This window comes from Somniosus microcephalus, chromosome 4, assembly GCF_052327205.1.
Source record: "Somniosus microcephalus isolate GS21.2 chromosome 4, FLI_Smic_1.0, whole genome shotgun sequence".
In the NCBI taxonomy this organism is placed as follows: Eukaryota; Metazoa; Chordata; class Chondrichthyes; order Squaliformes; family Somniosidae; genus Somniosus; species Somniosus microcephalus.
In genome coordinates this window covers 27,680,482-27,702,435 of record NC_140990.1, presented here as the reverse complement: position 1 = coordinate 27,702,435, position 21,954 = coordinate 27,680,482, and the positions used below count along the sequence as shown (strand labels likewise).

General features: G+C 47.1%; 2 protein-coding genes and 1 pseudogene across 2 annotated transcripts in view; 1 reads left to right on the top strand and 2 right to left on the bottom strand.

The window, feature by feature from the left end:
* The window catches only part of LOC147118459 (uncharacterized), a 35,336-nt gene extending 20,066 nt beyond the window's left edge, over window positions 1-15,270 (bottom strand). The window contains exons 1-2 of the mRNA XM_085984446.1: window positions 15,217-15,270; window positions 11,579-11,678 (exon numbers count right to left, since the gene is read on the bottom strand). The gene's annotated coding sequence lies outside the window, so the exon portion shown is untranslated. The remainder of the gene's footprint in view (window positions 1-11,578; window positions 11,679-15,216) is intronic.
* LOC147118458 (uncharacterized) overlaps window positions 1-18,675 on the top strand; it is a 78,410-nt pseudogene extending 59,735 nt beyond the window's left edge.
* LOC147118460 (uncharacterized) lies at window positions 5,947-7,285 on the bottom strand. Its single transcript, XM_085984438.1, has one exon. It carries the CDS (start codon window positions 7,102-7,104, stop codon window positions 6,094-6,096), a length of 1,011 nt encoding a protein of 336 aa, XP_085840564.1. The 5' UTR covers window positions 7,105-7,285; the 3' UTR covers window positions 5,947-6,093.
* Window positions 18,676-21,954: the final 3,279 nt, after the last annotated feature.

Genomic DNA, 21,954 nt, shown 5'->3' with positions numbered 1-21,954 from the left:
CTGCCCTGGGACTGTTTGATGGGACTTGGAAGAATGAGAGGTGATCTCATTGAAACTTACAAGGCTCTGAGGGGGATTGACAGGGTAGATGCTAAGAGGTTGTTTTCCCCTGGCTGGAGATTCCAGGACTAGGGGGCATAGTCTCAAGATAAGAGGTCGACCATTTAAGACTGAGATGAGGAGGAATCTCTTCACTCAGAGGGTTGTGAATCTTTGGAATTCTCTGCCCCAAAGGGCTGTGGATGCTCAGTCGTTGAGTATATTCAAGGCTGAGAGAGATTTTTGGACTCCAGGGGAGTCGAGGGATATGTGGATCAGGTGGGAAAGTGGAGTTGAGGTCGAGGATCAGCCATGATCTTATTGAATTGTGGAGCAGGCTCGAGGGGCCGAATGGCCGACTCCTGCTCCTAATTGTTATGTTCTGAAGCTGACCACTGTGTGTTTTTATTCATTCACAGGATGTGGGCATCGCCAGCAAGGCCAGTATTTATTGCCCATCTCTAATTGCCCTCGAAGGTGGTGGTGAGCCGCCTTCTGAATACAACTGAGTGACTCGCTGGGCCATTTCAGAGGGCAGTTAAGAGCGAACCACGTTGCTGTGGGTCTGGAGTCACCAATAGGCCAGACTGGGTAAGGACGGCAGATTTCCTTCCCTAAAGGACATTAGTGAACCAGATGGGTTTTTACACAATCCGATAGTTTCATGGTCATCATCACTGATACAAACTTTTCATTCGAGATTTATTTAATGTTGTAGTTCATCTTTTTCTGGTGAATGAAATATTTTTAAAATCTGAGACATTGCGTTGTGAGACAAAGAGCCTTGTGTCCAATAAGGGGAATAAGTCCCCTCTGAGTCAGAAAGCTGTGGGTTCAAGTCCCACTCCAGGGACTTGAGCACATAAAGCTAGGCTGTCACTCCAATGCAGTGCTGAGGGAGTGCTGCACTGTTGGAGGTGCCGTCTTTCAGCGGAGACGTTAAACCGAGGCCCTGTCTGCTCTCTCAGGTGGATGTAAAAGATCGCATGGCACTATTTTGAAGAAGAGTAGGGGAGTTATCCCCGGTGTCCTGGCCAATATTTATCCCTCAACCAACATAACAAAAACAGATTATCTGGTTATTATCACATTGCTGTTTTTGGGACCTTGCTGAGCACAAATTGGCTGCCGCGTTTCCCACATTACAACAGTGACTCCATTTCTAAAGTACTTCATTGGCTGTAAAGAGCTTTGAGATGTCCGGTGGTCGTGAAAGGCGCTATAGAAATGCAAGTCTTTCTTTTTCTTTTAAAGCCCCACAGCCTCCCCTGGCCCCGGGCCCTGAATATTCTGAGGGGTGAGGGTGAACAGCCAGAGGTCATGGTCTATATCGGTACCAACGACACAGGTAGAAAGAGGGATGAGGTCCTGCAGGCAGATTTTAGGGTGCTAGGAAAGAGATTAAAAAGCAGGACCTCAAAGGTAGTAATCTCCGGATTACTCCCGGTGCCACTCGCTTGTGAGTATAGAAATAGGATAGAGCAGATGAACGTGTGGTTGGAGAGAAGGTGCTTTAGATTCCTGAGGCATTGGGACTGGTTCTGGGGGATGTGGGCCCTGTACAGGCCCGAAGGTTTGCGCCTCAACAGGGCCGGAACCAATATCCTCATGGGAAGGTTTGCTCGTGCTGTTGGGGAGGGTTTAAACTAATTTGGCAGGGGGATGGGCACCAGGATGAAACATTAGAAAGGGGAAATAAAGTGCTCACAGGATTGGGAGAGACAGAGGGCACTAAAGTAAGATATAGTAAGGTATTAGGTGAGGTCAAACTAAGAGAGAATACAGGATGGTCTAAGATAGGTTTACAGTGTATGTATGTGAACGCACGAAGCGTAGTAAACAAGGTCAGTGAGCTGCAGGCACAAATAGCCACATGGGAATATGATGTGGCAATAACTGAGACCTGGCTCAAAAAAGGGCAGGATTGGGTATTAAATATTCCTGGTTATAGAGTGTTCAGGAAAGATCGGAGGTGGTGTGGCAGTATTGGTCAAGGAGAATGTTACAGTGCTGGAGAGGGAGGATGTCCTGGAGGGGTCAAGGACAGAATCTATATGGCTAGAGTTCAGAAATAATAGAGGTGCCATTACACGACTAGGTGTATTCTATAGACCACCAAATAGTGGGGAAGATATGGAGGAGCAAATTTACAGAGAAATTACAGAGAGGGGCCAGAACTATAGAGTAGTGATAATGGGGGACTTCAACTATCCTAATATAGACTGGGATCGTAATAGTGTTCAGGGCAGAGAAGGGGAAGAATTTCTGAAGTGCTCAGGAGAACTTTCTTGATTGGTATGTTTCCGGCCCGACGAGGGAGGAGGCATTGCTGGATCTGGTTCTGGGGAATGAGGTAGGTCAAGTGGAGCAAGTGTCAGTAGGTGAACATTTAGGGAACAGTGATCATAGTATCATAAGGTTTAGATTAGCTATGGAAAAGGACAGGGAGCAATCTAGAATAAAAATGTTTAACTGGGGGAAGGCCAATTTCAGTGGGATGAGAACGGATCTGGCCCGGGTAAACTGGAATCAAAGATTGGCAACAAAACTGTAGTGGAACAATGGGCTGCCTTTAAAGAGGAAATAGTTCAGGTACAGTTGAGGGACATTCCCACTAGGGGGAAAGTCAGGGCTCCCTGGATGATGAAAGAGTTAGAGAATATGATGAAGCAGAAAAAGAGTGCGTATGACAGATGTCAGGTTGTAAATACAACTGAGAATCAGGTTATATATAGAAAGGTCAGAGGAGAAGTGAAAAAGAAAATAAGAGGGACAAAGTGAGGGTATGAGAATCGAATGGCAGCCACTATAAAAGGTAATCCAAAAGCCTTCTATAGGCATGTAAATAGTAAAAGGGTAGTAAGAGGAGGAGTGGGGCCAATTAGGGACCAAAAAGGAGACCTATACATGGAGGCAGAGGGCATGGCTGAGGTACAAAACGAGTACTTTGCATCTGTCTTCACCAAGGAAGAGGATGCTGCCATAGACATAGTGAAGGAGGAGGTAGTGGAGACACTTGATAGGATAAAAATTGATAAAGAGGAGGTATTAGAAAGGCTGGCTGTACTTAAAGTAGATAAATCACCAGGAGCGGATGGGATGCATCCTAGGATACTGAGGGAATTGAGGGAGGAAATCACGGAGGTACTGGCCATAATATTCCAATCCTCCTTAGTTACGGGGGTGGTGCCAGAGGACTGGAGAATTGCAAATGTTACACCCTTGTGCAAAGAAGGGTGTAAAGATAAACCCAGCAACTACAGGCCAGTCAGTTTGACCTCGGTAGTGGGGAATCTTTTAGAAACAGTAATCAGGGTCAAAATTAACAGTCACTTGGATAGGTGTGGATTAATTAAGGAAAGCCAGCACAGATTTGTTAAAGACAAATCGTATTTAACCAACTTGACTGAGTTCTTTGATGAGGTAACAGAGAGGGTTAATGAGGGCAATGCGGTTAACGTGGTGTACATGGATTTCCAAAAGGCGTTTGAAAAGTGCCACATAATAGGCTTTGCCAGCAAAGTTGAAGCCCATGGAATAAAAGGGACAGTGGCAGCATGGATACGGAATTGGCTAAGTGACAGAAAACAGAGAGTAGTGGTGAACGGTTGTTTTTTGGACTAGAGGAAGGTACACAGTGGTGTTCCCCAGGGGTCGGTACTAGGATCACTGCTTTACTTGATTATATATTAATTAATTGGATGCAGGTGTACAGGGCACAATTTCAAAATTTGCAGATGACACAAAACTTGGAAGTATAGTGAACAGTGAGGAGGATAGTGATAGACTTCAGGAAGACATAGACAGGCTGGTGGAATGTGCGGACACGTGGCAGATAAAATTTAACGCAGAAAAGTGTGAAGTGATACATTTTGGTAGAAAGAATGAGGAGAGGAAATATAAATTAAATGGTACAATCCTAAAGGGACTGCACAGAGAGACCTGGGGGTATATGTGCACAAATCATTGAAGGTGGCAGGGCAGGTTGAGAAAACAGTTAAAAAGGCTTACGGGATCCTGAGCTTTATAAATGGAGGTATAGAGTACAAAAGTGTGAAAATTATGATGAACCTTTATAAAACACTGGTTCGACCCCAACTGGAGTATTGTGTCCAATTCTGGGCACCACACTTTAGGAAGGATGTGAAGGCCTTAGAGATGGTGCAGAAAAGATTTACGAGAATGATTCCAAGAATGAGGGACTTCAGTTACGTTGATAGACTGGAGAAGCTGGGGTTGTTCTCCTTGAAGCAGAGAAGGTTGGGAGGAGATTTGATAGAGGTGTTCAAAATCATGAGGGGTCTGGACAGATTAGATAGAGAGAAACTGTTCCCATTGGCGGAAGGGTCAAGAACCAGAGGACACAGATTTAAGGTGATTGGCAAAAGAACCAAAGGTGATGTAAGAAAAAGCTTTTTACACAGCAAGTGGTTAAGATCTGGAATGGCAGACTCAATCTTATCTTTCAAAATGGAGTTGGATAAGTATCTGAAGGAAAAAAAGTTTGCAGGGGAAGTGCAGGGGAGTGGGACTAGCTGAGAGTTGGCACAGCTTGACGGGCCGAATGGTCTTCTTCCGTGCTGTAACCATTCTATGATTCTATGAAGTCCCTCTGAATCCCAACCTTTACTAGTCTCTCACCTTTTAAAAAATATTCTGCTTTTCTATTCTTCCTACCAAAGTGGATAACTTCACATTTCTCCACATATACTCCATCTGCCACCTTCTTGACCACTCACTGAACCGGTCTATATTTCTTTGCAGCCTATTTACGTCCTCCTCACTGCTTACTTTCACACCTATGACACTCGGATCCCTCATCTAACTCATTGAAGTAGCTGAGGGCCAAGCACTGATCCTTGTGGTACCACACTAGTTACACCCTGCCACCCTGAAAATGACCCGTTTATCCCCACTCTCTGTTTTGTCCATTAACGAATCCTCAATCCATGCGAAGATATTACCCCCAAACCCATGAGCCCTAACCTTGTGTAACAACCTATTGTGTGGCACCTTATCAAATGCCTTCTGAAAATCCAAATATACTACATCCACTGGTTCCCCCTTATCTACCCTGCTAGTTACACCCTCAAAAGATTCTAATAGATTTTTCAAACACGATTTTCCTTTCATAAATCCGTGTTGACTCTGTCTGATCATATTGTGATTTCCCAAGTGCCCTGTTACCATGTCCTGAATAATAGGTTCTAGCATTTTCGCTACTATTGATGTCAGGCTAACTGACCTATAGTTCCCTGTTTTATCTCTCCCTCCTTTCTTGAATAGCAGGGTTACATTTGAAAGAAATTTCCAAGAAGCAGTTTTTGACCAAATTCAACTCCCACAGGGATGGGGAAATCTATAATAAGCACAGAATCGGTCAGGATCTAAAATTTATTTACAACCGATATGAAGGGCTCTTATATTTGCGATCTATCTTTATTCTGTCCACCCAAGGAGTTAGAAAACAGATTTTCTCCTGTGAATATAGAGCTGGCTTATTGGGCCATGATCTGTTTCCTTGTTCATCTTCTGTTAACTACATTTCCTGAGGGAATGAAAATCTAAACCAGGTTCTGAGGTGTGATGATCTATTCACACATCGAAGGTGAGAGAGATGCTGTGGGGCACACGCTAAGTCCAGTATCTGAAAGTGATTAACAGACTGGGTTTTGTGTTTAGTGATCCCGGACGTGTTTCCGATGCCTTCCTTGCATACCAAGGCTCGGAGAGGCACTCTGGAAGGTTTGGGGAGCTGGGACTTGTCCATGAGAGTAACCGAAGGTATGAGACCTGAAATAATCTCGAGTTAGAAAGGAGAAAAGGCCCAAAAATGGAGCAGTTGGTAACAGGACATCAATTAGTCTCCTCTTGGAGAAATCAAGGACTCGACACATTGTGTTTGATACAAAGCTGATTTATTTGACAAATATCAATATATTAAACTCCAGCCCAGTTATTGGGTTACTAACATAATCAGAAACAAACCTCAATTGTCAGAATGAACATGGTTCAGTCCTGCATGTGATTAACAGCAGAATCCAACCACTGCAGTCATTTGTGAACTCGCTGGTGTTTCAGCAGGTGGGATGACTGAGTGAATCTCTTCCCACACACGGAGCAGGTGAATGGCCTCTCCCCAGTGTGAACTCGCTGATGATTTAGCAGGTGGGATGACCGAGTGAATCTCTTCCCACACACGGAGCAGGTGAATGGCCTCTCCCCAGTGTGAACTCGCTGATGATTTAGCAGGTGGGATGACTGAATGAATCCCGTCCCACACACGGAGCAGGTGAATGCCCTCTCCGCAGTGTGAACTCGCTGGTGTCTCAGCAGAGTGGATGAATCAGTGAATCTCTTCCCACACACGGAGCAGATGAACGACCTCTCCCCAGTGTGAACTCGCTGATGATTTAGCAGGTGGGATGACTGAATGAATCCCGTCCCACACACGGAGCAGGTGAATGGCCTCTCCCCAGTGTGAACCCGCTGGTGTGCCAGCAGGTGGGAGGAATTAGTAAATCCCTTCCCACACACGGGGCAGGTGAATGGTTTTTCCCCAGTGTGAGTGTGTTGGTGTGTCAGCAGATCTCTTGTGCTTTTAAAGGTCTTCCCACACTCAGAACATTTGAAAGGTCTCTTTTCAGTGTGAACAAGTTGGTGTTTAGTGAGGTTGGCTAATCGAGCAAAAACCTTCCCACACACAGTGCATGTGAATGGCCCCTCTCCAGTGTGAACTCGCATGTGTTCAGTGAGGCTAGATGACTGCCCGAACCTCTTCCCGCATTGAGAGCAACTGAATGGCCTCTCTCCAGTGTGAATTCGCTGGTGGTCAGTGAGGTTCGATAACTGCCCAAATCTCTTCCCACAGTGAGAACAACTGAACGGTCTCTCCCCAGTGTGAACTCGCTGATGTGTCAGAAGGTGGGATGACTGACTGAATCCCTTCCCACATTCGGGGCAGATGAACGGCCTCTCCCCGGTGTGACTGCGTCGATGAGTTTCCAGCCGGGACGGGGAGCTGAATCCCTTCCCACAGTCTCCACATTCCCACGGTTTCTCCATTTTGCGGATGTCCTTGTGTCTCTCCAGGTTGGACGATCAGTTCAAGCCTCGTCCACACGCAGAACACGTGTACGGTTTCACCCCGCTGTGAATGGAGCGATGTTTTTTCAGGCTGTGTAACTGGTTAAAGCTCTTTCCACAGTCAGTGCACTGGAACACTCTCACTCGGGTATGTGTGTCTCAGTGCTTTTCCAGTCACACTGATGTTTGAAATCTTTTCCCACAGACAGAACAGGCAAACATTTCTCCTTCCACATTCAAAGGCTGATGATATAAGAACATAAGAAGTAGGAGCAGGAGTATGCCATACGGCCCCTCGGACCTGCTCCGCCATTCAATAGGATCGTGGCTGATCCGAACTTAGGCTCACGTCCACTTCCCTGCCCTCTCCCCGTAACCCCTAATTCCCTTATCTGCTAGGAAACTGTCTATCTCCATTTTAAATCTATTTAATGTGGCAGCTTCCACAGCTCTCTGGGGTAGCAAATTCCATAGATTCACCACCCTCCAAGTAAAGAAGTTTCTCCTCATCTCAGTTTTGAAAGGGCAGCCCCTTATTCTAATATTATGCCCCCTAGTTCTAGTCTCACCCATCAGTGGAAACATCCTCACCGCATCCACCCGATCAATCCACCTCACAATCTTATATGTTTCGATAAGATCGCCTCTCATTCTTCTGAACTCCAATGTGTAGAGGCCCAACCTACTCAACCTTTCCTCATACGTCAACCCCCTCATCTCCGGAATCAACCGAGTGAACCTTCTCTGAACCGCCTCGAGAGCAAGTATATCTTTTCTTAAATATGGAAACCAAAACTGCACGCAGTGTTCCAGGTGTGGCCTCACCAATACCCTGTTAAACTGCAGCAAGACTTCCCTGTTTTTATACTCCATCGCCCTTGCAATAAAAGCCAAGATTCCATTGGCCTTCCTGATCACCTGCTGCACCTGCATACTAACTTTTTGTGTTTCATGCACCAGGACCCCCAGATCCCTTTGTACTGTAGCACTTTGCAGTTTCTCTCCATTTAGATAATAACTTGCTCTTTGATTTTTTCTGCCAAAGTGCATAACCTCACACTATCCAATATTATATTCCATCTGCCAAATCTCTGCCCACTCACTTAGCCTGTCTATGTCCTTTTGCAGGTTTTTTATGTCCTCCTCACTCGCTGCTTTCCCTCCCATCTTTGTATCGTCGGCAAACTTGGATACGTTGCACTCGGTCCCTTCCTCCAAATCATTGATATAGATTGTAAAGAGTTGGGGTCCCAGCACTGACCCCTGCGGAACACCACTAGTTACTGATTGCCAGCCTGAGAATGAACCATTTTTCCCAACTCTTTGTTTTCTGTTAGATAGCCAATCTTCCACCCATGCCAGTATATTACCCCAATCCCGTGATTTTTTATCTTGATCAGTAATCTTTTGTGTGGCACCTTGTCAAATGCCTTTTGGAAGTCCATATACACTACATCCACTGGTTCCCCTTTATCCACCCTGTATGTTACATCCTCAAAGAATTCGAGCAAATTTGTCAAACATGACTTCCCCTTCATAAAACCATGCTGACTCTGTCCTATTAAATTATGTTTATCCAAATGCTCTGTTACTGTTTCCTTAATAATGGACTCCAACATTTTACCAACTGCAGATGTTAGGCTAACTGGTCTATAGTTTCCAGCTTTTTGTCTACTTCCCTTCTTAAATAAGGGTGTTACATTAGCAGTTTTCCAATCTGCCAGGACCTTTCCTGAGTCCAGGGAGTTTTGGAAAATAATCACCAATGCATCCACAATCCCTACCGCTACTTCTCTCAAGACCCGAGGATGTAGGCCATCAGGTCCAGGGGATTTATCCGCTTTAAGTCCCATTATTTTACTGAGTACCACCTCCGTGGTGATTTCAATCATGTTTAGCTCCTCCCCCCCCCCCCCCCCATTGCCCCCTGTTTGTCCAGTGTTGGGATATTTTTAGTGTCCTCTACTGTAAAGACTGATACAAAATATTTGTTCAGCGTCTTTGCCATCTCCATGTTCCCCACCACTAGTTTCCCGGTCTCATCCTCTAAGGGACCAACGTTCACTTTAGCCACCCTTTTTCTTTTTATATAGCTGTAGAAACTCTTGCTATCTGTTTTTATATTTTTTGCTAGTTTACTTTCATAATCTATCTTCCCCTTCTTAATTAATCTTTTAGTTATTCTTTGCTGGCTTTTAAATGCTTCCCAATCTTCTATCCTCCCACTAGATTTGGCTACTTTATATGCCCTTGTTTTCAGTCGGATACTATCTTTTATTACTTTACTTAGCCACGGATGGCTGTCTTTTCTTTTACTCCCCTTTTTCCTCAGTGGAATATATTTTTCTTGAAAGATGTGAAATATCTCCTTGAATGTAGACCACTGCTCTTGTACTGTCTTACACTCTAATCTGTTTTCCCAGTCCACTTTAGTCAATTCTACTCTCATACCTTCATAGTCTCCTTTATTTAAGCTCAGTACGCTGGTTTGAGATCCAACTCTCTCACCCTCAAACTGAATTTGGAATTCAACCATATTATGGTCACTCATTCCAAGGGGATCCTTTACTAGGACATTTTTTTATTAATCCTGTCTCATTACACAAGACCAGATCTAAGATTGCCTGCCCCCTGGTTGGTTCAGTTACATACTGCTCAAGGAACCCGTCCCTAATACACTCTATGAACTCTTCCTCCAGGCTGCCATGCCCAATTTGATTAGTCCAGTCAATATGAAAGTTAAAATCCCCCATGATTATAGCTGTTCTCTTATTACAAGCCCCAACTATTTCCTGATTTATACTCCGACCAACAGAGTTGCAACTGTTAAGAGGACTATAGACTACGCCCACGAGTGACTTTTCCCCCTTATTATTCCTTATCTCCACCCAAATTGTGTCACTATCCTGATCCTTTGACCCAATATCATTGCTGACTATTGCAGTGATTCCATCCTTGATTAACATAGCAACCCCACCTCCCTTTCCTTCCTGTCTGTCCTTCCTAATGATCAAATACCCTTGTATGTTTAGTTCCCAGTCATGATCATCTTGCAGCCATGTTTCCGTAATGGCCACCAGATCATAACCATGTGTAGTTATTTGTACCATCAACTCGTCTATTTTGTTACGAATGCTGCGTGCATTCAGATAAAGAACTTTCAAATATGTTTTCTGACAATTTATTCCTGCTTTTACCCCTTTTACTACTTTACCTTTATCATTATACATTCTGTCCCTTCCTGGCAGGCTCTGGATTTAATTCCCCCACTGCTACCTTGCTCTATTGTCTTCTCCGGTCATTTTTATTTTTCGCTCTCTTAAAACCTCCCCCCCACTAATTAGCTTAAAGCCCTCTCTATAGCCCTAGTTATTCGATTTGCCGGGATTCTAGTCACAGCACTGGCCAAGTGAAGTCCGTCCCAACGGAACAGCTCTCTCCTGTCCCAGTACTGATGCCAGTGTCCCAAGAAGCAAAACCCATTTCTCCCACACCAGTCTTTGAGCCACAGATTTAACTCTCTAATTTTATTTACCCTAGCCAAATTTGCACGTGGCTCAGGTAGTAATCCAGAGATTATTACCCTTGTGGTTCTGCTTTTTAATTTGGCCCCTAGCTGCTCAAACTCCCTCAGCAGAACCTCTTTCCTTGTCCTATCTGTCATTGGTACCAACATGGACCACGACAACTGGATCCTCCCCCTCCCACTCCAAGTTTCTCTCCAGCCCAGAGGAGATGTCCTTAACCCTGGCAGGCAACACAGCCTTCGGGACTCTCGCTCTCGGCTGCAAAGAACCCTAGCTATCCCCCTAACGATACTATCCCCTACCACCACAACATTTCTTTTAACTCCCCCCCCACTTGAATGGCCCCCTGCTCCACGGTGCTGTGGCCAGGTTGCTCATCCTCTCCGCAGTCCCCGTTCCCATCCTCACAGGGAGTAAGAGCCTCAAACCTGTTGGACAAGAGCAAGGGCTGCAGCTCCTCCAACACTACCTCCTGGATCCCCTTACCTGCCTCACTTCTAGTCACACCATCCTGTCCCTGACCACGGACTACATCTGAATTAATTAATATAATTGGTGTGACTACCTCCTGAAACACAGAGTCCAGGTAACTCTCCCCCTCCCTGATGTGTCGCAGTGTCTGAAGCTTGGTCTCAAGCTCATCAACACGGAGCCGGAGTTCCTCTAGCAGCAAACACTTATCGCAAATGTAATCACCGTGAGCATCAATGGTGTCCACCAGCTCCCACATTTCGCAGTAGTAACACATTACCTGCTCTCCCATTCTATGTAATTAATTAAATTTATTAATATTATTTAAGAAGACCCTCTGCCCCTATTTTAGGTGAAGATCACACCTTTATTTTAAAAAACTTACCAACTTATAAAGGTTTTAAAAAGACAAAAACAGCCCCTCACTCCCCACTTGCCCGAACTCTCTCACTTACCAAACTCTAGATAAGCACTCTTTCGCTGCCCGCACTCCACGCTGCCCGCGCTTGCACTGGCCTTTTAAACTTTCAGCAGCCATTCCCTGTGTGATATTCCCTGTAAAAGCAGTTTACAAAAGACATCACTAAGTTCAGGATAAATATGCAGAACAGATTAATTCCAGTTTCTGTGGAACATTCTATCCTCTCTTATTACATAGAATTACCCAGATTGTACAGCACAGAAACAGGCCAATCAGCCCAACTGGTCCACGCGGTGTTTATGCTCCACACGAGCCTCCTCCCATCTCTCTTCATCTCACCCTATCAGCGTCTCCTTCTATTCATTTCTCCCAAGTGTTCATCCAGCTTCCTCTTAAATGCATTATGCTATTTACAAACATTCCTGTTTGTGGGACCTTGCTGTGTGCAAATTGGCTGCGTGTTTCCCACATTACAATTCTGAATTCACTTCAAATAGTACTTCATTGGCTGTAAAGCGCTTCGAGACATCCGGTGGTCGTGAAAGGTGCTATATAAATGCTATGCGCCTCAACTACTCCCTGTAGCAGCAAGTTCCACATTCTCAGCACTCTCTGGGTGAAGGAGCTTAATCTAAATAGGACTTTCCTGGGCAGCCAATGAGCACTGCTGCATTCTTTGTGCATTTCCTGGCCAGGCTAAATAGTTGATATTTTCTGATCAAAAAGAGCTGAGCTCAGCAGCATTAGTCCTGTTTTGCATCCTTTGGAGACCAGGTGTACGAGCAGAGTGAGCGCAGCCTTCACAGCAACCGTAATAAAATTGTTACAGTCGTGAAGGAACTTTGTGTCAGTGCACTGGACCACAAACAAAGTATGTGTGTCGATTATTGTCTGACTGCGCTACTGTGCCTTTTTAAAGGTGCTATATAAAGGTAAGTTGTTGTTGTTGGTCTGAGTTTGCGGTGTGTAAATGCTGCCCTTCTCACAGCCTGTAAAAGGAGGTTACAAAAGCCATCACTGAGAGTCCAGGATAGAAATTGACAAGATTCTCTCCTCCTGGTTCCTGGCCAAGGGGCCGCGCATGCGCCCTGTTGCCCCCTGAGCCTCTCAAGATGGCGGCCATTACCCTGGGCCTGTCACCGGGAGAAAGCCCCGCAGCTGCTGCCCCGCTCGGGGCAAACGCTCTTGTTCGGGGTCTGAGGCCCACCCCGGGTGTGTGTGAAGCAGATAATGTTGAGTGTTTTAATAATGGGCCTGGGGCTGCACTCGGGGTGTGAGCGTCCCGCGTCCCCCCGGGGTTCATGAACCCGCTCCCTGAGCTCGGGGTGTGAGCGGACCGCGTCCCCCGGGGTTCATGAACCCGCTCCCTGAGCTCGGGGTGTGAGCGTCCCGCATCCCCCCGGGGTTCCCTTAAAGGATGAGACCGGGAAATTAATGGTGGGAAATATGGAGATGGCAAAAACACTGAATGAATATTTTACATCAGTCTTTACAGTAGAAGACACTAAGAATATCCCAACACTGGACAAACAGGGGGCTAAAGTGGGGGAGGAGCTAAACACGATCAAAATCACTAAGGAAGTGGTACTCGGTAAAATAATGGGACTCAAGGCGGATAAATCACCTGGACCTGATGGCTTACATCCTAGGGTCTTGAGGGAAGTGGCGGTAGGGATTGTGGATGCATTGGTAATAATTTTCCAAAACTCCCTGGACTCGGCAAAGGTCCCGACAGACTGGAAAACTGCTAATGTAACACCCTTATTTAAAAAGGGCAGTAGACAGGAGGCTGGAAACTATAGACCGGTTAGCCTAACATGTGGTAGGTAAAATTTTGGAGTCCATTATTAAGGAGACAGTAACAGGACTTCTGGATAATCATAATTTAATAGGACAAAGTCAGCATGGTTTTATGAAGGGGAAGTCATGTTTGACAAATTTGCTGGAGTTCTTTGAGGAAGTAACGTATAGGGTGGATAAAGGGGAACCAGTGGACGTAGAGTATTTAGACTTCCAAAAGGCATTTGACAAGGTGCCACACAAAAGATTATTGCTTAAGATAAAAAATCACGGGATTGGGGGTAATATTCTGGCATGGATAGAGGATTGGCTATCTAACAGAAGGCAGAGAGTTGGGATAAATGGTTCATTCTCAGACTGGCAATCAGTAACTAGTGGTGTTCCGCAGGGGTCAGTGCTGGGTCCCCAACTCTTTACAATCTATATTAACGATTTGGAGGAGGGGACCGAGTGTAACATATCAAAGTTTGCAGATGATACTAAGATGGGAGGGAAAGTACTAAGTGAGGAGGACATAAAAAACCTGCAAGGGGACACCGACAGGCTAAGTAAGTGGGCAGAGATTTGGCAGATGGAATACAATACTGGAAAGTGTGAGGTTATGCACTTTGGCAGGAAAAATCGTAGAGCAAGCTATTATCTTAATGGCAAGAAACTGGAAAGTACTGAAGTACAAAGGGATCTGGGGGTCCTGGTGCACGAAACTCAAAAGGTTAGTATGCAGGTGCAGCAAGTGGTTAAGAAGGCCAATGGAATGTTGGCTTTCATTGCTAGGGGGATAGAATATAAAAATAGGGAGGTATTGCTTCAGTTGTCCAAGGTATTGGTGAGACCGCACCTGGAATACTGCGTACAGTTTTGGTGTCCATACTTAAGAAAGGACATACTTGCTCTCGAGTCAGTACAAAGAAGGTTCACTCGGTTAATCCCGGGGATGAGGGGATGGACATATGAGGAGAGGTTGAGTAGATTGGGACTCTACTCATTGGAGTTCAGAAGAATGAGAGGCGATCTTATTGAAACATATAAGATTGTGAAGGGGTTGGATCGGGTGGATGCGGGGAAGATGTTCCCGATGATGGATGAAACTAGAACTAGGAGGCAGTGTCTTAGAATAAGGGGCTGCTCTTTCAAAACTGAGATGAGGAGGAACTACTTCACTCAGAGGGTGGTAGGTCCATGGAATATGCTGCCCAAAAAGCTGTAGAAGCTACATCATTACATAAATATAAAACAGAAATAGACAGTTTCCTAGAAGTAAAGGGAATTAAAGGTTACGGGGAGCGGGCAGAAATTTGGACATGAGTCTAGGTTCGGATCGGTCATGGCCCTGTGGGTAGCGGAGCGGGCCCAGGGGCCGTGTAGCCTGATCCTGCTCCTATTTCGTGTGTCTAATTCTGTTAGATTCAGGAGATGGTTCTATGCTAGTGGATTGGCGGTTAGGATCAGATCAGCCATGATCTTATTGAATGGCGGAGCAGGCTCGAGGGGCCGATTGGCCTACTCCTGCTCCTAGTTCTTATGAACCCGCTCCCTGAGCTCAGGGTGTGAGCGGCCCGCGTCCCCCCGGAGTTCATGAACCCGCTCCCTGAGCTCGGGGTGTGAGCGGCCCGCGTCCCCCCGGGGTTCATGAACCCGCTCCCTGAGCTCGGGGTGTGAGCGGCCCGCCTCCCCCCGGGGTTCATGAACCCGCTCCCTGAGCTCGGGGTGTGAGCGGTCCGCGTCCCCTCGGGGTTCATGAACCCGCTCCCTGAGCTCGGGGTGTGAGCGGCCCGCGTCCCCCCGGGGTTCATGAACCCGCTCCCTGAGCTCGGGGTGTGAGCGGCCCGCGTCCCCCCGGGGTTCATGAACCCGCTCCCTGAGCTCTCTCACCTGATGTGTCAGCGACTGCTGCCAAGGCCCGCGCATGCTCAGCTCAGCTCACACTGCCCGGGTGATTGACGGGAGCTCTGGACCAATAGGGAGAGCGGGGTGGCGCGGGAGGACCGAGCGGGCGGCGGGTCCTCCAACCAATCAGTGTGAGTGAGGGGCGGGGCTTGACCTTTAAACCGGACCAACATATGGTGAGCTGAGCATGCGCTGGCCTTGGCAGCAGCCGTTGACACATCAGGTGAGAGAGTTCAGGGAGCGGGTTCACGAACCTCGGGGGGACGCGGGCCGCTCACACCCCGAGCTCAGGGAGCGGGTTCATGAACCCCGAGGGGACGCGGGCCGCTCACACCCCGAGCTGAGGGAGCGGGTTCATGAACCCCGGGGGGACGCGGGCCGCTCACACCCCGAGTTCAGGGAGCGGGTTCATGAACCCCGGGGGGACGCGGGCCGCTCACACCCCGAGTGACGCCTCAGGCCCAATTATAAGAGCAGTGAACATTATCCGCCCCCACCCGCGGGTTCCCGTTTCACTCCGGCCCGAATCTCAACAAAGCGCCAAACTCCGGGACAGACAGGAAGTGAGTCAGGGAGCGTCTGTAAATGGAGGAGAAATCGGGATTGGTTAGGGAGCGTCTGTAAATGGAGGAGAAATGGAGACTTGTCAGGGAGTGTCTGTAAATGGAGGAGAAATGGAGATTGATCAGGGAGCGTCTGTAAATGGAGGAGAAATGGTGATTGGTTAGGGAGTGTTTGTAAATGGAGGAGAAATGGAGACTGGTCAGGGAGCGTCTGTAAATGGAGGAGAAATGGTGAGTGGTCCGGGAACGTCTGTAAATGGAGGAGAAATGGTGGTTGATCTGGGAGCGTCTATAAATAGAGGAGGAATGGGGACTGGTCAGGGAGCATCTGTAAATGGAACAGAAATGGTGACTGGTCAGGGAGCGTCTGTAAATGCAGGAGAAATGGTGACTGGTCAGGGAGCATCCTTCACCTAAACTGAGAAATATTGCACAGGGACAGTTTATAGGGAGGGACCGAGTGTGGGAAATAGTGTTTTAGAAGCCTGGAATTAAAATGAAAATATTGTCATGATGAAATTAGATTTAGAATGAAATTCTAAACACAGGACAGATTTTCTTTATTTCATATACATATGACCTACTGGGTGTTTCCAGCATTTTCTGTTGTCATTTCAGATTTTCAGCATTCACAGTATTTTGCTATTGTATGCTTACTAGAATTGCTAGATTCTGAATTAAAAGATTAACTGCCTAGAAACATGGAAGATAGGAGCAGGAGTAGGCCATTCTGCCCCTCGAGCCTGCTCCGCCATTCAATGAGATTATGGCTGATCATCCAAATTATGTACCCTGTCCCTACTTTCTCTAGAATTGAAGCTTTTTTCCAATTCCTCCTTGGCCTCACCCCTCCCTATCTCTGTAACCTCCTCCAGCTCTACAACCCTCCCAGATTGTTGCGCTCCTCCAATTCTGACCTCTTGCACGTTCCCAGTTTTAATTGCTTCGCCATTGGCGGCCGCGCCTTCAGCTACTGGACCCTAAGCTCTGGAATTCGTTCCCCCAAACTCCCCGACTCTCTTTTAAGCCACTCCTTAAAACCTACCTCTTGCGCTGATATCTCCTTATGTGGTTTGGTGTCGAAAATTTGTTTAACGCTCCTGTGAAGCACCTTGGGACAGTTTACTATGTTAAAGGTGCTACATAAATGCAAGTTGTTCTCTACACAGAGACCTTCCCTGTTGGAGACGTCCATAAACATCATTGTGCTGTCTAGGCAATGGGCAAAGCCATCTGTCTTAACTATCAATTTAAGAAGTTTACAGTTCCAATTAACTCCTGAGGCACAACACTCAATTGTGGGAAGAAAATATACTGAAGGAGCTGTTAGTTACAAAAACAATCTGCCAAGCCTATGTCTACGGAAGATCGAGTTAGAGCGAGCACATCTGTAAAAGGAATGCAGCTGGAAGTAATATTCCTTGCCGTTCGATGGAGGCCCTTTGTTAGTTCATTAATTGTAAGATTACTTTGAGGTTGTTTGTTCTGTAACTTTCCTTCAACAGGATGATCTGATTGACAGATGTAACAAGAATCACGCAGGCTCTACTTTTCAGGCCTTAATAGAGGGGCAGTTAGCAGCTTGGTTGAGAGTCCGAACCCCGGGGATAAGAAAGCTGACTGCTGCAGTCAAGGTGGAACACCTTGTGGTGCCTCCCAGATCTGCTAACTATCGGTCTGCTCAGTTGGTGGACACTGCCTGTCAGAAGAACTTTACTACACAACTATAATATTGTATGAATATCATAATTAGTATTGTTTGTAGAATCTGTTATATGAAGAAAATTTTCACAGTGGGGAGTAACCATATATGTGTTCTGTGTGCAGTTGAGGCTTCAACTGATCATCCAACCTGGAGAGACACAAGGACACCCGCATCATGGAGAAACCGTGGAAATGTGGGGACTGTGGGAAGAGATTCTCTTGCCAATCTGAGCTGGAAACTCATCGACGCAGTCACACTGGGGAGGGACCATTCACCTGCTCTGTGTGGGAAGGGATTCACTCGTTCAAGGAACCTCACTGTACACCAGCATATTCACACCGGGGAGAGGCCGTTCACCTGCTCCGTGTGTGGGAAGGGATTCACTCATTCATTGAACCTCACGGTACACCAGCGAGTTCACACCGGGGAGTGGCCGTTCACCTGCTCCCTGTGTGGGAAGGGATTCATTTCTTCATCCCACCTCACTACGCACCAGCTTGTTCACACTGATGATCGATCTTTTAAATGCTCTGACTGAGAAGAGCTTTAAAAGCAGAAATTCTTTGCTGGCACACCAACGCACTCACAGCAGGGAAAGGCCATTCACCTGCTCCATGTGTGGGAAGGGATTCACAGAGTCTGCCATCCTCACTGCACACCAACTTGTTCACACCAAAAAGAGACCTTTAGAATGTTCCGACTCTGAGAAGAGCTTCAAAAGCACAAGGGATCTGTTGACACACCAGCGAGTTCACACTGGGGAGAGGCCGTTCACCTGCTCTGTGTGTGGGAAGGGATTCACTTCATCAACTGACCTCACGTCACACCAACTTGTTCACACTGATAAGAGACCATTTAAATGTGCTGACTGTGAGAAGACCTTTAAAAGGAAAAATGATCTGCTGGCACACCAAAGCACTCACACTGGGGAGAGACCGTTCACCTGCATCGTGTGTGGGAAGGGATTCACTCAGTCATCCAGCCTACTGAAACACCAGCGAGTTCACAACTGACTGCAGGGGTTGGATTCTGCTGTTATTACTGCTGTTGATCACATCCAGGACTGAACCATGTTCATTCTGATAGTTGGAGTTTGTTCCTGATGTTAATAACTCCCTAACTGGGCTGGAGTTTAATCATCTGGACATATGCCAAATAAATCAGCTTTGTTTCCAACACACATTGTGTGGAGTCCTTGACGTCTCCAAGGTAACAGACTAATTGTTGTCTTGTTACCGACTGCTCCATTTTTGGGCCTTTTCTCCTTTCTAACTCTAGATTGTTTCAGTTCTCATACCTTCGGTTACTCTCATGGACAAGTCCCAGCTCCCCAAACCTTCCAGAGTGCCTCTCCCAGCCTTGGTATCCAGGGAAGGTATCGGTAACACGCCCGGGATCACTAAACACAAAACCCAGTCTGTTAATCACTTTCAGCTACTGGGCTTAGCGTGTGACCCACAGCATCTCTCTCACCTTCGATGTGTGAATAGAGCATCACGCCTCAGAATCTGGTTTATATTTAAATTAACTCAGGAAATGTATTTAACATAAGATCAACAAGGAAACACATCAGGGCCCAATAATCCAGCTCTACATTCACAGGAGGAAGCCTGTTATCTAACTCCTCGAGTGGACAAAATCAAGAAATATCCCAAATGTAAGGGCCCCTCGAATACTTTAATACCTTTCAAATCGTGACTGGTTCCTTCTTATTCTAGAATTCCCCATCCCTGTGGGAGTTGACATTGGTCAGTTTGCTCAGATGGTTCGAGCATGGTGCTAACAACGCCAATGTCGCGGGTTCAATCCCCGTCCTGATGAGCTACGCTGTTTCGGCACGGGCTCGACGGGCCGAATGGCCGCCTTCTGTGCTGTAACCATTGATTAAATGGTCAAAATCTGCTAATTGGAAATTTCTCACTGATTTTTCTGATTCGAATTTCAAGCTGACCAGTTCCTTCACTCAGAGAATCTCCAAGGGGACTCTGATTTAAACACAGCTCTCCCCTCTTTTATATCTGGGATTAGAGTTTACGGGAATTTAAATACCTGACCACTCAAATTTAAAAGGGCCCGTCAGTGATATACAGACTGAACCAATCACACAGCTCTGGGTCAGATTAAATTATTCCTCTCTCCAGCCTGTAACCGATGAAACTTGTAACACTGAGGCTGAAATTCCACACCTGTGCACTGGGGGTGCAGGCAGTGCTGGGCACAGAAAGAGCAGCAAACTGGGTTCAGAGAGGGCACGCTGGGTTTGCCCTTGCCTGGCTTTTACCGTGAGCATGTGCTGGGCCCCAAGCTCATTGCCAACACATGGACTCCAACCCTGGGACTGTACATGGGGATTCTAACCCTGGGACGGTACATGGGGATTCTAACCCTGGGACTGTACATGGGGATTCTAACCCTGCGACTGTACATGGGGATTCTAACCCTGGGACTGTACATGGGGATTCTAACCCTGGGACTGTACATGGGGATTCTAACCCTGGGACTGTACGTGGGGATTCTAACCCTGGGACTGTACATGGGGATTCTAACCCTGGGACTGTACATGGGGATTCTAACCCTGGGACTGTAGATGGGGATTCTAACCCTGGGACTGTAGATGGGGATTCTAACCCTGGGACTGTACATGGGGATTCTAACCCTGGGACTGTACATGGGGATTCTAACCCTGGGACTGTACATGGGGATTCTAACCCTGGGACTGTAGATGGGGATTCTAACCCTGGGACTGTACATGGGGATTCTAATCCTGGGACTGTACATGGGGATTCTAACCCTGGGACTGTACATGAGGATTCTAACCCTGGGACTGTACATGGGGATTCTAACCCTGGGACTGTACATGGGGATTCTAACCCTGGGACTGTACATGGGGATTCTAACCCTGTGACTGTACATGGGGATTCTAACCCTGGGACTGTACATGGGGATTCTAACCATGGGACTGTACATGGGGATTCTAACCCTGGGACTGTACATGGGGATTCTAACCCTGATACTGTACATGGGGATTCTAACCCTGATACAGTACATGGGGATTCTAACCCTGGGACTGTACATGGGGATTCTAACCCTGGGTCTGTACACGGGGAATCTAACCCTGGGACTGTACATTGGGATTCTAACCCTGGGACTGTGCATGAGGATTTTAACCCTGGGACTGTGCATGGGGATTCTAACCCTGGGACTGTGCATGGGGATTCTAACCCTGGGACTGTGCATGAGGATTTTAACCCTGGGCCTGTACATGGGGATTCCAACCCTGGGACTGTACAAGGGGATTCTAACCCTGGGCCTATACATGGGGATTCTAACCCTGGGACTGTACATGGGGATTCTAACCCTGGGACTGTACATGGGGGTTCTAACCCTGGGACTGTACATGGGGATTCTAACCCTGGGACTGTACATGTGGATTCTAACCCTGGGACTGTACATGGGGATTCTAACCCTGGGACTGTACATGGGGATTCTAACCCTGGGACTGTACATGAGGATTCTAACCCTGGGACTGTACATGGGGATTCTAACCCTGGGACTGTACATGGGGATTCTAACCCTGGGACTATACATGGGGATTCTAACCCTGGGACTGTACATGGGGATTCTAACCCTGGGACTGTACATGAGGATTCTAACCCTGGGACTGAACATGGGGATTCTAACCCTGGGACTGTACATGGGGATTCTAGCCCTGAGACTGTACATGGGGATTCTAACTGTGGGACTGTACATGGGGATTCTAACCCTGGGACTGTACATGGGGATTCTAACCCTGGGATTGTACATGGGGATTCTAACCCTGGGACTGTACATGGGGATTCTAACCTTGGGAGTGTATATGGGTATTCTAACCCTGGCACTGTACATGGGGATTCTAACCCTGGGACAGTACATGGGGATTCTAACCCTGGGCCTGTACATGGGGATTCCAACCCTGGGACCGCACATGGGGATTCTAACCCTGGGCCTGTACATGGGGATTCTAACCCTGGGACTGTACATGGGGATTCCAACCGTGGGGCTGTACATGGGGATTCCAACCCTGGGACTGTACATGGGGATTCTAACCCTGGGACTGTACATGGGGATTCTAACCCTGGGACTGTACATGGGGATTCTAACCCTGGGACTGTACATGGGGATTCTAACCCTGGGACTGTACATGGGGATTCTAACCCTGGGACTGTACATGGGGATTCTAACCCTGGGACTGGACATGGGGATTCTAACCCTGGGACTGTACATGGGGATTCTAACCCTGGGACTGTACATGGAGATTCTAACCCTGGGACTGTACATGGGGATTCTAACCCTGGGACTGTACATGGGGATTCTAACCCTGGGACTGTACATGGGGATTCTAACCCTGAGACTGTACATGGGGATTCTAACCCTGGGACTGTACATGGGGATTCTAACCCTGGGACTGTACATGGG